The sequence below is a fragment of the Alligator mississippiensis genome, chromosome 1 (genome assembly GCF_030867095.1).
Source record: "Alligator mississippiensis isolate rAllMis1 chromosome 1, rAllMis1, whole genome shotgun sequence".
NCBI lineage: Eukaryota > Metazoa > Chordata > Crocodylia > Alligatoridae > Alligator > Alligator mississippiensis.
Window position 1 is genome coordinate 244,306,362 of NC_081824.1, and position 15,676 is coordinate 244,322,037.

The 15,676-nt window shown below is 49.6% G+C and overlaps 1 protein-coding gene across 3 annotated transcripts; it reads left to right on the plus strand.

Annotated features, from left to right (window-relative positions):
* The first annotated feature begins 656 nt into the window (after window positions 1–656).
* PEX5 (peroxisomal biogenesis factor 5) lies at window positions 657–13,313 on the plus strand. 3 transcript variants are annotated; one of them, XM_006268330.4, is made up of 15 exons: window positions 658–994; window positions 1,435–1,470; window positions 1,659–1,791; window positions 1,992–2,126; window positions 4,431–4,536; window positions 5,811–5,901; window positions 6,206–6,328; window positions 6,717–6,809; window positions 7,000–7,119; window positions 7,848–7,991; window positions 8,465–8,535; window positions 9,702–9,917; window positions 10,075–10,240; window positions 10,522–10,679; window positions 11,217–13,313. In XM_006268330.4, the coding sequence occupies exons 1-15, from the start codon at window positions 848–850 to the stop codon at window positions 11,416–11,418; spliced, it is 1,941 nt and encodes a 646-aa protein (XP_006268392.1). In that variant the 5' UTR covers window positions 658–847; the 3' UTR covers window positions 11,419–13,313. The 3 variants fall into 3 exon arrangements, with proteins under 3 accessions (XP_059576421.1, XP_006268392.1, XP_006268393.1); XM_059720438.1 differs by lacking the exon at window positions 6,717–6,809 and having other exon boundaries at window positions 657–994; XM_006268331.4 differs by lacking the exon at window positions 6,206–6,328.
* The last annotated feature ends 2,363 nt before the right edge of the window (window positions 13,314–15,676 follow it).

Consider the following 15,676-nt stretch of genomic DNA (forward strand, 5'->3'; position numbering starts at 1 on the left):
TTTTAGTCAGGGTTAATCCTGCCTTGAGCAGGGGGTTGGCTTAGATGAACTCCTGACGTCCCTTCCAACCCTCGCTGTCTTTGATTCCGTGTGTAAGGACTGCAGGATTAAGGGCGCAGGATCTTCGGGCTCTTGCCCAGCTGGGTGGCGTCATGGAGAAGCAGGGCTGGGAGGGAAGGCACCTCCAGGGTTCACCTAGGGCACTGGTTCTCACTTTTAAGCAGCAGGACCCATTTATAAACATCGATGTCTATTCTGCTCCCAGAAGCCCTCACTCCCGATCCCAGGGTGTGGGGTACGAAGCCCCAGGCACTCCCTCCCAGGCTAGACCTCTGCCAGCCTGCAAGCGAAAACCCTGGCTTCCCACTTAAGAGGACCCTTGAAGTTCTCGCGAGCGACCCGCGGGTTGAGAGGCTGCTGCAGTCCGCCGCCTGCCCGAGGTGGTGTTTGTGTGACTGTCCACGGAGCCTCCTGCTGCTCTCCGCAGTGCTGGCGCGGGAGGAGTCTCCCCACTCCTCCCCCCGGCCCCGGGGTTCCCCGCCGCCGCCGCCGCTCGCGAGACCGACGTCAGAGCGGCCCGAACGCCTGCGCCTAGGCCGGCGCGCGGGGCGCCTGGCCCTTTAAGGTGTGGCCCCGCCCCCCGCCGCCCCGGCCCTGCTGCGAGCCTGGCGGAGCCCGGCTGCCGTCGCGTCGGGAGGGGCCTGCCTCGAGCCGCCCGCGGGCTGTGCCGTGCCGTGCCGTGCCGTGCCGGGCCTGGCCGGGCCGGGGGGTGCGGGCTGCCTCTCACCGCCGTGCTCCCGCTCTCGTGTGTGCACAGGCGCAGGCGGCGCGGCGCCCCCCGGCCACGATGGCGATGCGGGAGCTGGTGGAGCCGGAGTGCGGGGGCTCCAACCCGCTCATGCAGCTGGCCGGGCATTTCACCCAGGACAAGGCCCTGCGGCAGGAGGGGCTGCCAGGCCCCGCTGCCTGGCCCCCCGCGCTTCCTGCCGACGCCGTGAGTGCCAAGGCAGTGTGGCGAGGCAGGGGCCGTCACCTGGCAGGGAGCACGGGTACAGGATGGAGGTGCTGCGACAGGGTGGCTGCTCCCACCCCGGGTGTAGGGCTGCAGGGTGCAGGTGGGTGGCCCTGGGCCCTCACCCTGCTGTCTGATGTGTTGGGCTGGTGGTGCAGGGGCATCTGTTCCCAACACCCTGGGGGTTCCTGGAAAGCAGGAGGTTGCCATCATGCCGGCTAGGACATCTCTCCGCAAGGGGTGTCCAAGGGAGGTGGGCTGTGCTGGAAGTGGCTTTGTTCGTCACACGGAGGGGACGTGCGTGCTGGGCTGGGTTGCAGGTGGGGTAGGCACTGGTTAGTCTGGTGGTGGTGGTGGGAGGAGGAGGGATGGCAGCAGAGGGCGATGCTTTGCAGTAATTGCTTGCTCCCTCATTTCTGTAGGTGTCCAAGCCTCTGGGAGTGGCATCTGAAGATGAGGTAAGTGTAGCCATGTGTCACTACCCAGTACCTTTCTTGCAGCCATGTTCTCTCTGTTCCCTTTCGTTCTGTCCTTCTTGTCCCCCACCTCCCACCCACATTCTCCCTTCCTTCTTCCTTCATCCAAGAGCCTTTGCTGTTTGTCCTCCCAACCCCATACGCATGTACTCTCTTTTTCTTTTTTGCAGCTGGTTACAGAATTCCTCCAGGAGCAAAGTGCTCCCTTGCTCTCCCGTGTCCCCCAGACCTTTAAGATGGATGATCTTCTGGCTGAGATGCAAGAGATTGAGCAGTCAAGTTTTCGCCAAGCCCCCCAGCGAGGTGAGGGAGACTAAGAAAGGGTCAGGCATATCAGGGCCTTTTCTGGGTCTGTAGTGGTATATCCTGATAGGAGCAGAAAGAGGATGTGGGCAGAAGGTGCCTGAGGATTAGGAAGCCAGGTCTTCTCCAATCACCAGCAGGGGATAGGACACACGGGTCTCATCACTTAACCTTCCCTCCTTCCTCTCTCTCTACCCTAGCTCCAGGTGTGGCAGCCCTGGCTCTGTCTGAGAACTGGGCCCAGGAATTCCTGGCCGCCTCAGATGCTACGGCTGATGGGTCCCCAGATTACAATGAGGCCGACTGGTCACAGGAGTTCATTGCAGAGGTGACAGGTGAGGGCACATTTTTGAGAAGCTGAGTTAAGGTGTTGGTCAATAACGTGCCTCTGCCCTGATCCCACAATGATGATGTCCTTTGAATGTGAGATGAGCCCACCCATAAGACACGACCAGTATTTGGAACAGGCTGCTTCTGCATCGGCACCTCACCTGTATGGGAAAGTTGTACTGGTGTAACCTAAAGCAGGAAATTGCACTTGTTTTGCTAATTTGGGTTAAATTCCTTTTTGGCCACTCTCTTATTCTGGTGCAAGTGTTTTATTTTGGTTTACTTCAACAGAAGCTGGTCAGTTGACAGACTGACTGCAATCCAGCTGTCAGGGGAGTTGCAGAATATTGGAAATCCAAGTTCAAATCCTTGACAAATGAATACTTAATTCTTGGGCTCAGAGTGGCAGAGCAGTTGGTATCTTGCTGTGGACTCAGAGGTGTGAGTTTGACCTTTGTTCTGGGCTCATGCTAAAGATGACCTCCCAATTCCCCAATTGAACCAGCTATTGGGGGATAACCATGTTGGCAGGAGCACTGCTGAGAGGGCTGAAGGGATTACTAGTGGATCACAAGCTCAGCCTGAATCAGCAATGCAGTCTTGTTAAAAAAGAAAAAAATAAGCAAATACAGTTTTGGGGTGGAATTCACAAAAGCAGTGTATGCAGGACCCCTCTGTGTGTTGCTAGATAGGCCTGAGCTGGGGTACTGTGCCCAGCTTCAAAGTAACATATTATGGGAAGGATGTAAAAAAATAAAAATCTGGAGAGGGTCCAGAGGTGAGCAGTAAAGATGGAAAAAAGCAATCTGTGCAAGGAAAAGTTGAAGGAAGTTGGTATGCCTAGTTTGAACACTGTTCTCCCTTGCCACAGAGGGCAGAGCATTTGACAATGGGCTTAAACTACAGCAAAGCAGATGCAGATCAAGTCTTGAGAAAACCTATAAGTTTTATAACTGTGGTCGGAGCAATAGAACAAGCTTGTCTAGAAAGGGCGTGTGATCTTTCACAGAAGATTTACAAGAAGTGGCTGGATAGGTATTTGTCTGGAATGGCTTTGGAACAGTGAATTCTGCATCTCCACAGGCTGGACTAGATGGTTCTCGAGATCCAGTCTAATCCTAGGCTTTGAGACTTTTCTCATAAGAAGGGTAGTAAAGCATTGGATCCTGTTACCCAGAAAGGCTATGGAATCTCCGTCCTTGGTGATTTGTCAGACAAAGCCTTGGCTGGTTCGAGGATAGTCTAGGATGGTCCTGCTTTGAGCACAGGGTTGGACTGGATGACCTCTGGAGGTCTCTTCCAACCCTCACTTTCTGTGATTCTAGGAACAGGCTTAAGCTTAAAGTGAAGTAAACTGCTCACATGCCAGAAGTGTGTTTGAGTTTATATCAGTTTAAATCGATTGGTTTTAAAATGATTTAAACTAATCCATTACAACTTTCCGGCATAGGAAGTGCCTAGCCCTACCTGTCTTTGAGTACACGTAGCTCTTCAATGCAACCTATTTAGTTGATGCAACTTGGTCCTGCCCTAAGACAAATATTGATTTGAATGTCTCAGCCAAATCTGTTTATCAGTTTCTGTGATCGGGGGAGGGGTTAGCAAGAGGATCTGCTTTTCCCACTTCAAAAGAAATGTATTGTTTCTGTGCCTGGAATGAGGGAACTTCTTGTTCCCGGCTAGAAAGGTTCTGTCTGTCCACCGCCTCAGCCATGGAACTGACGTGAAGGTAGAATGACTGCATGTAGAATGACTGGGAATAGAATGTGTCCTTTAGTCTCCCTCTCATCACCCAGATCCCCTCCATAATGGACTGTTGAGAGATGGCTCAAGAACTGTTATGCCCTGCCCCAGAGTTGGCTGCTTCTCAGTGTTAGGTGACTTTATTCCTAAATATTCCATTGGGACATAAGTATCCTACATAGTTAACAATTCTGAAGCTTTTTGGACAGATTCTGTTAGAGTGAGAGATTTGCAATACATTTCTAATTTCCCTGACCTACATAGCAGCCCACTCTGCTGCTGTACCCCTTGTGGGACAAGACTCTTGCAAATACAAAAACAGGTTTAAAAATAATAAAGGGGTTGGCGTCCATCTGGTAGCTGGTCAATCAATGATATATTTTATTTCAAAATAAACAAATGAATGGAATTAATTAGAAAATACCACCACTTAATGAAACTCCCTGGACCATATTGCTTACTGAATGCAAATTGAAAAAAAATCCAATTTCTGTGAAATTTTTATGAGTTTGTGTGTCTTACCTTATTTTTCCCACTCTTCCCTCACCCTTCAATCTGTTGTGTAGACCCTCTTTCTGAGTCTCCTGCCAAGTGGGCAGAAGAATATCTGGAGCAGTCAGAGGAGAAGTTGTGGCTGGGGGAATCAGAAGACCAGTCACTAACAGATAAGTGGTGAGTTTCTGTTCTTCCCTAGCATATCCACTTTTATTGTCTAGGATGGGTGATGTGTGGATAGGGGACAAAAATCCACCATAATCTCTGTACTTCTGAGTCTTAACTACTTAACCCAGAATAAATAGCTCAACTGTTTGGTTAAAGAAAGATGAGACACAGAGTGTCTTCCTACCCAAGACTGGCAGCTTCAATTACCTTAGAATTCAAATGGAGTTCCAGCTTCCTTAGATATTAAAGCCCAAGGGAGGGGATTGTTGTGATTATCCAGTCTGTCCTTCTACACAAGGTACTCATTGATTCTAACATCAAGCCTAATAACTCCTGGCTGAGATGGCAGATATCACTTAAAGTTATCCAGTTTTGTTCTGGTAGTTATTTCACTTGTTGGGGGGGGATAAATCCCATCTAGTTTCAAGTCTGACTTTGTTTTGAAATTTCAAGTCCTTTTAGCTTCAGCTAGTGGAGTTTGTTGTACTTTTTGCTTGATTACAGAGCTCTCTTCTATAGAAATCTTCTTCCTGTGTGTAGGTACTTATTGGTCGTGATCAAGTCACCTCTTCACTTTTCTCTAAAAGAGATGATTGAGCTATATTAATCTCTGCAAGGCAGGTTTTCCAGATCTCAAGTTATTCTTGTGGCTGTTGCCTGAAACGTGTTTTTTCAGAAACTTTAATGAAGTATGGACGCTAGAACCAGATATACTAATACTGTAGTGATTCCACTAATGTCATTAGAGGCATTAGAGGTAACATCACTTCCCTACTTCTACTTGATAGTCTGCTGTTTACACATTGAATGATCACATTAGAGCTGTTAGTTAAACACCACTCCTGGGAGCTCACCTTGAGTTGTGTGTCAGCTATTGCCCTACACCCTTTTCAGGGTTTCTGTTTTTCACCACACTGTATTGCCCCTAACTTGGTATCTGTGACTAATGTTCTTTATTCCTAGATGTGTGAACTTGCTTTTGGCACTTGTGAAACACGGTGTTTGAATGTGGCCCACCCACCAAGTGATCCATGTTGATATGACTAACTTGTCCTTAGAGAGAAATAACAATACCACTTTTGGTGTCATCTGTGTAATTAACTAGCAATATTTTTTCCTTCCACATTGATAGATATAGTGAATAGTTTGGGGCCAAAAGCAAATCTGAAATTCTCCACCATTAGAGCAGCATTGGAGTACCTTAAAATGTCTGATTGTGTGAATAAACTTTGAGCCTGCCACTGCTAAGTCTCACATAAGACTCTTCCTCTCTGTGGACACAGGTATGAAGAGTATCAGCCTGAAGATGATCTTAAGAAAACTGCCATCGATTTCCTTTCTAAAGTGGATGACCCCAAACTCAACAATTCTGAGGTGAGAAGTGTCCTGCAGCTCCACAAAGATGTCTGTATGGGTGGGGACAGCTGGGGAGGGGGGGATGAGAAGCCTCTACCATCTGGTATCTCCTTTCCTCTTTTCTTTGAGTTCTGGAGAGAGAAGTCTGATGACTGCCCCCTCCCCCACAACCTTCTTGAAATAGGCCTCTTTCCCCTCCTTGTAGGTTCTGTTGGATTTGGGGAACACATATTTGCCTAGTGAAGAGGGGTATGTGTGGATGGGGGAATTGTTGGTTAAGGCTTCTCCCAAGTGCCCACCCTTATTTCATTTTTTGCCACAGTTCCTAAAGTTTGTCCGCCAGATCGGAGACGGGAGGGTGTCGATCCAAGCTAATCAGGTGACTCTGACCCCCAGAGACCAGGATCAGGCAGAGCAGTGGGCAGCTGAGTTTATACAGCAGCAGGTAGGACTCCAGACCCAGATGCTCACAGGGGTGCAAACTTCTTTGCAGCCATGCCCAGTTGAAAAGCTAGGGACAATAGCAAGGTTGACTTCATCAGCAGTGCCCTACTAATGCTCAGCTTTGGGGGTGGGTCTTCATGAGCATGAGGTTCTCCAGAGCAGTACCTAGCTAGGAGCAGGGAATGAGCTGGGCAGTGTGACCTTCCTCATGGTAGTGTCTGGGTAGGTGGGATAATTTGGGAAGTCTGGTCCCTTGCACTGACCATGCACACTTAGTACTTTCTGGCGGTGAGACAGGAGAGGTCTTTGAACACCTTTTGCTGCTGGCAGAGATGGATTGCTTTTCATTTTTGCAATTTCAAAGTTATGTTTTATTCCCTCTCCTCTAGGGGGCTTCTGATGCCTGGGTGGATCAGTTCACAGGGTCTGGGAGCGTGTCGGCTCTTGATACAGAATTTGAGCAGGCCAAGAGTGCTGTTGAGGTAAAGCTGGAGGGGAGTGGTCAGGGCACTAAGAAAGCATTAAGGGGCTTGTTCAGTTTTGAGCCATTATATGCATGTCAGGGAGAGATGAGGGACTGAGATCTTGAGAGAAGGGATGTGGGGGATATGTGAAGGTTGCTTAGGAGAATGGTGCTCTTTAACATTTGCATCCTCCTCCTTTTTTCTACAGTCGGACGTTGATTTCTGGGACAAGCTCCAGGCAGAGTGGGAGGAGATGGCCAAGCGAGATGCAGAAGCTCATCCCTGGCTCTCAGACTATGAGGACCTTGCCGCCTCCTCCTATGACAAGGTAATGAGCGACAGAGGCTATGGGCCCCAGCATTGTGACGTTGTTGGGCTCCCTTCACTGGACTTCATGGAGTAGGCCATCTGTTTCATTGCCCGTCTCTTCTTCAGGTACAAATGTTGTGGGGAAGCCTGCTGTTGCTAGCCTCTGTCTGTCAGTAGCCTTGACCAAAGGTCAGATTAAAAAAAAAAAGCCAGCCATCTGTACTTGCTGAAACCCTGCCTGCCATTGGTTCTTCTCCTATTTCTGGAAATACAAGCCAGTTCTTGTCCAATACTAGTTAATGCTAGTGCTTCTTGCGGCACATACCTTCCCTTTCTGCACTTCCCAATTGGTACAGGTCCCTGAAGTACGATGGTTTGTGCTCACTCTCACCACACACACCCTGCAACTGACACTCCTCTCCCAATCCTGAGGGATTTCAGAGCTGAAAGGTCTCCAAACTGAGTCTGGTTGGGGAGGGAAGGAGCTGGACAATAAATTGCTGCACCCACTTCTGCTCTGAGCTGGCTTTTTGCTTTCACTGCAGCACTAGCTGCTCCACATACAGGGGGAGGGGGCCAGTACAGTGTCTCAGACCATTTGATACTGTTGGGTGGGACAGGAGAATGGGGGACTTACAGAAGTGCTGATCTATAGACATGCTGTATGGCATGTACTAGCTGAACATAATCCCTGATGCACCTGTTTCCTCCATGGAGTGTTAACTCCATATTTGTTCTTCTTGGCAGGGCTACCAGTTTGAGGAAGACAATCCCATGAGGGATCATCCACAGGCATTTGAAGAGGGGTTGAAGCGCCTGGAGGAGGGTGACCTCCCCAATGCTGTCCTGCTCTTTGAGGCTGCAGTGCAACAGAAACCTGACCACATGGAGGTGAGTGGAGCAGAGAGAACAGGCCTGCCCCAGGTATCCTACCTCTTGGAGCCTGTTTCACTTCCTAGGGGAAGCAATATCAGATTGAATTAGTATGTGGATGAGACCCATTTTAGTGTCAAAGCTGGGTGCTGTTGAATGGTGTTGGTAGTTCAGTTTTCTGGTGTGTATGAGCTGAATAAATGTGAACCTTAGGATAATTGCTGAGAAGGTGGGAAGCCTGAGCTATTTGCATCAGACTGGCAGAACATCTAGCCCAAAGATGGTTAGAGAAAGACAGGTTTATTGCCTAGCGGTTACTCACAGCTCCACTCTCCCTGACATGCTAATCATTATGATCAGACTGAATCACTTCTGAGATCAGTTTATCTGTGAGGAAGAATGTAGGGATACACCCAGTCCCAAGGAGTTCAGGATATTAGGACTTCCCAACATCTTGATCTGAGGAAGTCACGTGTCTGTGTCTTTGTCAGGCTTGGCAGTACCTGGGAACAACCCAAGCAGAGAATGAACAGGAGCTCTTAGCCATCAGTGCCCTCAGACGGTGAGTAACTTGTGAAGATGGCTGGTTAGCTGGACACCTGTAATGCATCTTATGATTGCTGTACTCAGAACAAAGTTTTGGTGCTTTACCATGTACCCAGTAGAGACTTGGAAGGATAAAATCCCAGTGATCTATTGGCTACTGTAAAATGCTGCTTTCTCACCCAGCTGGAAGCTGAGACTTTCTGGGCATGTCTACATGAAACACTTTACTGTGCAGTAGACTAATCTACTGCACAATAAAGTGTCACCGTCTACACATACGGGGCATTTACTTATAGTAAATTAGGCTACTACAGTAGTTACTGTGCAGAACTGCATTTGTAGATGCTGACTGGAAGCAGATTTGCTCCCGGTTAGCCTAGGCAGCAGGGGGCCCCATTGGACAGATAGCTCTCTGTCTCTGGTCCTGGCACTGCTCAGCTCCTGGCTGGGAGCTCTGGAGAGCGAGCTGGGGCTGGGAACCCAGCCCCCGCCTGCTCCCCAGAGCAACCAGCTCCACACCAAGCAAGGCAGTTGTCAGCAAGCCCCATGCCCTCCCGCCTGGCAGGAGGCTCGCTGGCAGCTGCCCCACATCTAGGACATCTCCCAGTGAACCCCCTGCTGGGAAGTGAAGCTCCATCTAGCTGGGGGCTTTCTGGTAACTGTGTGTCCCAATGGGCACAGGACCAGGAGAGCTCCGTCTGCTGCAACTGCAGCTGTCTCCTGGCTTAGTGCCATCAGGTCCCTTCCCAATGTGCATGGGTCCAGGAGACAGCTGTTGCTGCAGCCAGCAGAGCTTTCCTGGCCTCGTGAGCATTGGGACTGGCCCCATGCCCCTTGCCATCCCCTGGGCTAGCACCTGGGGGCAGGGGGTCTGGAGCTCCCCCTGGCTGCTGAATGGGGGGCTGAGCAAGATGGGAGCAAATCTGCTCCCAGCAGGGAGCATGTGTAGATGTGCTCCTGGGGAAGGCTTACTGTGCAGTATTTTACTAATAGCACTAAAAGTGCTATTAATTTTCATTTAATAGCATAATAACATGTATAGATGCACCCACTGTTCAGCTTTTTAAGCTCCAAAGGGTTTTGGAGAAGAGCTGTTAAAAGGTCAGCAAGGTGTTTCATCCATATTTTCACATACATTAATACCGTGCTCTTTCTTCCTCTACTTCTTTCTTTGTCCTGCAGGTGCCTGGAGCTGCAGCCTGGGAACCTCACAGCACTCATGGCCTTGGCTGTCAGCTTTACGAACGAGTCTCTGCAAAAGCAGGCGTGCGAGACCTTGCGTGATTGGTTGCACCATAGCCCTACCTATGCTCACCTGGTGGGAAAGGACTCTGATGGGAGCAGCTTGGGGACAGGTTTGGGGCACTCCAGACGTGTCCTGGGCTCACTGCTGACTGAGTGAGTCTGGGGGAGGAAAGGGATATTCCTGTGCTGGTCCCAGTATTTTAATAGGCCTTATAGCTGGGCTCATAGAGAGGTCACCCTTGGGAAAGAGGGTATGGAGGGAGCAGCGTACACTCTTCAGCATGTGACCTCCTTTGTTCTCTGACCTCAGCTCACTTTTCATGGAGGTGAAAGAGCTGTTCCTGGCAGCTGTACACCTTAACCCATCAGCCGTGGACCCTGATGTGCAGTGTGGCCTGGGTGTCCTCTTCAACCTGAGTGGCGAGTATGAGAAGGCTGTGGACTGCTTCAGTGCGGCATTAAGTGCACGCCCCAATGTGAGGGAGCAAAGTAGAGCTGAGGCTGTTGTGGGTGGCATGATTGGTGCATGCTAGGGGAAGGTGGTGGAGGCTGGGGCCCTGAGTAGGAAGGCTTGTGGTGTGAAGAACAGACTAACCTGAAGTGGTGGGTGAGATGGGAGTGATGGGCAAGTCAAGGGGGAGAGAGTGGTTTGGGGTGAAAGGGAAGGGGGTGGTGGGATTGGGAAAGGACAGGCTCACTGGGCAAAGGGAGAAATGAACTGATGACCTCATTGCTTGCTTCCTGCTGCCTCTTCCAGGATCACCTTTTGTGGAACAAGCTGGGTGCCACCCTGGCCAATGGGAATAGGAGTGAAGAGGCCGTGGCTGCCTATCGCCGGGCTCTGGAGCTGCAGCCAGGCTACATCCGCTCCCGCTACAACCTGGGCATTAGCTGCATCAACCTGGGGGCCCATCGGTGAGTGACAATGAGAGGAGGTAGGGAATTGGGGGATGAGGTAGCCAGGTCCACTATAACTCGAGCACCCACTGGAACCTATTGGTGGGTTGGGCAGCAGAGTGAGGCCACTGGGGAAGCCACAGTAATGCTGCCAGGTGGTGCCTTTGGGAGCAGGATAATCCTCAGCTTTGGCAAAAGGGGAAGGAGAGCAGAGCAGTTCTGTTGACATATTCTGCCCTAGGAGCCAAGTGCCATCTGACCTGGCTTGCCAGCATCAGGATCAGGCAGCAGCTTCAAACCTCAGCCTCTCTCTATAGACAGGATCTGCAGGGGTAACTCCCTGTGCTCTGCTTGGGATTTAGCCTGGGGCTGTTGAGATGCACTGTTACAGCATGGGTATTGGCTACATCTGTTGTGAAGGGTCTGATGTTGGGCAATGTGATGGATGATCATTGGGCAGTCTGGAGACAAGATCTGGTGAATTCTGTTTGCCTGGGGATGTGACATACACACCTTCAGCTGGAGTAGATATGTATCTTCTCTCTCACCTGGCAGGGAGGCAGTGGAGCACTTCTTGGAGGCCTTGCACATGCAGCAAAAGAGCCGGGGCCCACGGGGCCAGCAGGGTGCCATGTCCGACAACATCTGGAGCACCCTCCGCATGGCCCTCTCCATGCTGGGCCAAAGTGACCTGTATGGGGCAGCCGATGCCCGGGACCTCCCCACCCTGCTCCAGGCCTTTGGCCTCCAGCAATGACTCGGGGATGGGCTCCCCTGTGAATGCAGAATGGGCCCAGTCCAGCAGTGATATTCCTTGGGAGGGAAAAATTGATTAAGGCTCATGCATATCTCCTCTTCATATCTTCCCTTTGCTCTGCTGAGGCAAATTATTGGCTGCCATTTTTGTAGGATGTCCTACAGCAGAGTATAACTTTTTCCCACCTTGCATCTTATGACCTAAGCATCAGTGAGCAGCTCATGTGGCACCATCTTCTCATGTGTATCTGTCCCTGGCTTGGGAATTAGGATCTTTATCCTGTGTTCACTTCTTAAAAGAGACCCTATGACACAAAGCTTGCAGCATTACCTTCTAATAAATCCCCACTGGCACCAGCTGCTCACATGAGACCCTGTTGTGATAATCCTTTCAAGCAGACTGCCTGCTAGTAGCACTGGGTCATTGTGTGCTGCTTTGGCTTGCTGCAATTCTGCCTGCTGTGGGGACTGATAACCCTGATTTCTTTTCCCAGCTGAGAAAACGAGTTTTGACTCCAGGTTGTGTACATGGAGGGCAGTCACTTTAGGAATTTTGTGGATTCCCCTCCCTCCCTTCCCCTCCTTTTCCAGGTGCTCGGTATCGATCCTGGTATCCTGTTTAGTGTGTCATATTGGGCTTTGCTCTTGCTGAGATGGTGGGGGAAGCTCTGAAACCACAGTGGGGAGAGGAGAACTCTAGGCTGCATATCTAGGAATATGCCAGCTAGACATGAAATCACCCTGGCTGATACCAGGCTGCACTGGCAGGTCAAGATTTAATGACAGACGATCAAGGAAAAGTTGTTTCTTTTTCTTTTTGTGCAAATAGTCCTTCTCCCACTCTGTAACTGATCTTGTTAATTATAAATATCTGTATATGATTTTGTTTGGGAAAATTTTAACTGTAAAATATTTTGTATAATAAAAAGGGGGGAAATGATACTTGCCAAAAAAAATTCTGGGTCGGTTGGTCTGTCTGTCCATCTGTGTGTCTGTATGGGAGCAGAGCAGGATGTAAATGCCCATGAACAGGGGAAGCACTTTAGAATTTGAGAGAGGATTTAGGTACACTATCTGTGGGACTTGATACTGTGTGGGCTACAGTTTCCCCAACCGCACAGTTGTTACTGTGTAACTGCTGTTACCGTGCAGTCCCAGCAGCACACAATTCATTTCCGACCCTATTGCGCAGTAGCGTTGGCATCATGGTTTGTGCCCACAGATGCTGTGTTGCCGTAGCAATGAGCTACATCGCTGTTGCTCTTTGGTACAGTGACATAGTGTCTCATGTAGACGTGCCCTGTGTTTATAAGCCCTCTTTTTCTGTATGCTCTAGAGCTAGGTACAGACGGTCCAAAAGCCCAAGGCTGAATCGATTCAGTCTTTTCAGGTTAGTCTGAGCTGCACAGATGAAATTGAAACAGAAGTGAACAGACCTTTGATTCAGGAAATGCAGCCACATGCCTGCAGTGGCTCAGGCTAAAGGCCAGGGGGCACTAGAGCACAGTGCTCTGACTGTTTGTTCACTTCCTCTTCCTGCTGCCCCAAGGTCTCTGGGATTGGCAGTCCAGATTTACAGCAGCAGGACTCTGCAGAGTTGCTCATCACTTTTTCCTACTTCCATGTGCCTCTGGGATTTGTAGTTCAGTTGCAGCCAGCAGTACATTTGAACAAGGGAAAGGGTGTTTAACTCCCCACACACCCACAAGCTCCATCACCCCACACCTATCCACCTCCCCACAAAACCTACACACACACGCATGCCTCCCCCCCAGTATACAAGAGTAAGACTTCATTTTAAACTATTGTGCAATCACCTCTGTGTACACTACACAAATGCATGTAAATCAGGACAAAAATATTTTTTGAAATTGAATGAATGTTGTAGATATTTGATTTTCAGAATATAATTGGGTATTTTTCTGGTTCTGAGATGGCAAAACCCCTTGCTGAAAGGAGTATTTCTGGGGGTAAGGGAAGGGACTTCTGGTGGCAAAGGTTGGGGGTAAGGGGGTGGGACTTCTGGTTCCAAGGTGGCAACCAGGGACGGGGCACCTATCAAGGGGCGGGGCTACCCATGCAGCCCTTGACAGCTTGCCAAAACTCAGTAAGCGGCCCTCCGCCAGAAATAATTGCCCACCCCTGAGCTAGGGAGCAGCGGGGTGGGGCCAGCCCTGATTTCTGGAGCAGACAGCACAACCCAGCCTAGGGCTGCGAAGCGTGCTGGGATGTTAAGGGACTGTGATTTGATTTGAACCAGGAAGGGATCTGGGACAAGTTCCATAAACTGGTTTGACCCAGATCAATTAAGACTAACATTACATTCAACCAGGTTTATCTTAAACCAGTTTCAGCCATTTTGAAACTGGTTTATGTGCACTGAGCTTCTGTTCTGTTACAAGTTTAAACCAGTTTCTGATCACTTAAACCGGTTTATGTATAACTTCTGTACCTAGCTTAGATGTTCTAAGGCTATAAAGGCCAAGTCACACCATGACAGGAGACCCCTGAAGCCAAATACCTCTATTTGGAGTTCTGGGGAAAAGCAAGTTCCCCCCTCATCCAAGAGTCAAGGGTTGGTGGCAGGGATGCCCTCTCTTCTGGAATGGTAGAAGTGGGAATGGGCCAGCTAGTTCTCTCAATGGGACTGGTTGGTATATCGGACTCCTCTTCACCTCCAAGGGTAAGGATCTGAAGGTGTTTCTACAGTGGTGGTCTGGGCTTGCTGCCTTCTAACATGCCTTGTAACCCTCTCAGGGTGGTGGTGGGTGAGATGTGGGAATGAGGAAGGTTGATGTTAACACCTCAAGGTGATGGATGTGGCAGCTTATATACATTGGAGCTCGTGTTTCAGGCTCTTTACAGCTATCACTGTTTTGGACGGAGCTTGTTTACTAGAAGAGCCTCTGTCACTCACTCAGACACTGGCCTAGTGATGTGAGTAGAGCCACCAGGTAGAGATAATAAGTGTTTCTGCTGACACAGCAATAACCCTACCAAAGGCAAAAGCTTTCTCTTGTTGTCCAGCACTGTTTACAGTGGGTATTTTCCCAGGATAATTTCATGCTTTTTTTTCACTTTACTAGCCAACAGAACTAGGCTGCAAAAAAATACCTGTTTCTGCATAAGCCTGGTTTCACAGTCAGGGTTGTGTTCTAGTCATAGCCACCAGAGAGACTAGAGCCTTCCTTTAAGAAATGATGGCTGAGCTGTCTCTGATCATATGGACCTAAGGAGCTGGGGCCACAAGCACCAGACTGATATGTGCGTCTTCACTGAGCCCTGAACTCCTTTCCCCTTGTACAGTAGGGGAGGGGGTGGAAGAAAGAAAGGGGTCAACCTGGATGGGGAGGACTTCTGGAAGAAATGGGGTAGGAGCACTATCTATCTACCTGCTGCTAGGTCCAAGTCTTCATGATCTGGCAGGGAGAGATATGATGGGGAAAATTTTCAATCCACATTTCCATAGAAGGAAGAGACCTGGTAGCTTGTGGCCCTTGTTCATACTTCAGGATGTTGCCTGGGTGTTTGTATAAGCAGAAGCAAGATGGAAAGGGTGTTTTAGTATGTCAGGCAGTCATCCACAGCCCATAGCTCACAAACACTATGTTGCCTACTTGACCCTTCAGCAAGTGACGTTGGCCACAGGAAATCAAGAAGTGAAAACTCAAGGCAACAGGGAGAGCAGAGTATTATGGTGCCTCCAGTGTGGTGCTTGCTCAGTTTTGTTACCCGTGGGTTTGTGAAAGTTGAAGACCTCTGCTCAGTAGGAATCGGTATTCATTGCTTCTGCTACTATCTCTTCCATACCACTCCAGATTAGTTCATATGTAGGATGGGCTTTGTGTCTTCAAAGTACTGTATGCCTCAAACTGCAGTATTATCTGGCAAGCAGGGTGATGTCAGTCCATCAGCAGTAAATGTCAGCATAGCACAGTGTGACCTTTTGCTCAGTAACATGGCTGGTTTACAGCACAAGCATGCGAGTTTCTATCATCCTTCCCACAACTTGCTCTTGTCTCTTTTAGACTTTGAATCAAGAGTTGCATGTGTTTGTAAATCTCTGAACACACCATGGTGTGGGTGATGTAACTACAAGGATGCCCTTCAGCTCCAAGCCTCTCTTCACTATTCTGATGCTTAATCACTGTGAACAAGCTGAGATTTGCTTCTAGGATGACTCCTTAGTCCACTAAGCCTCAGCTCCACCTGTCTCAGTCCCAGCCTTACCAGCTGTAGCAGAGGAGATCTTGCTAACT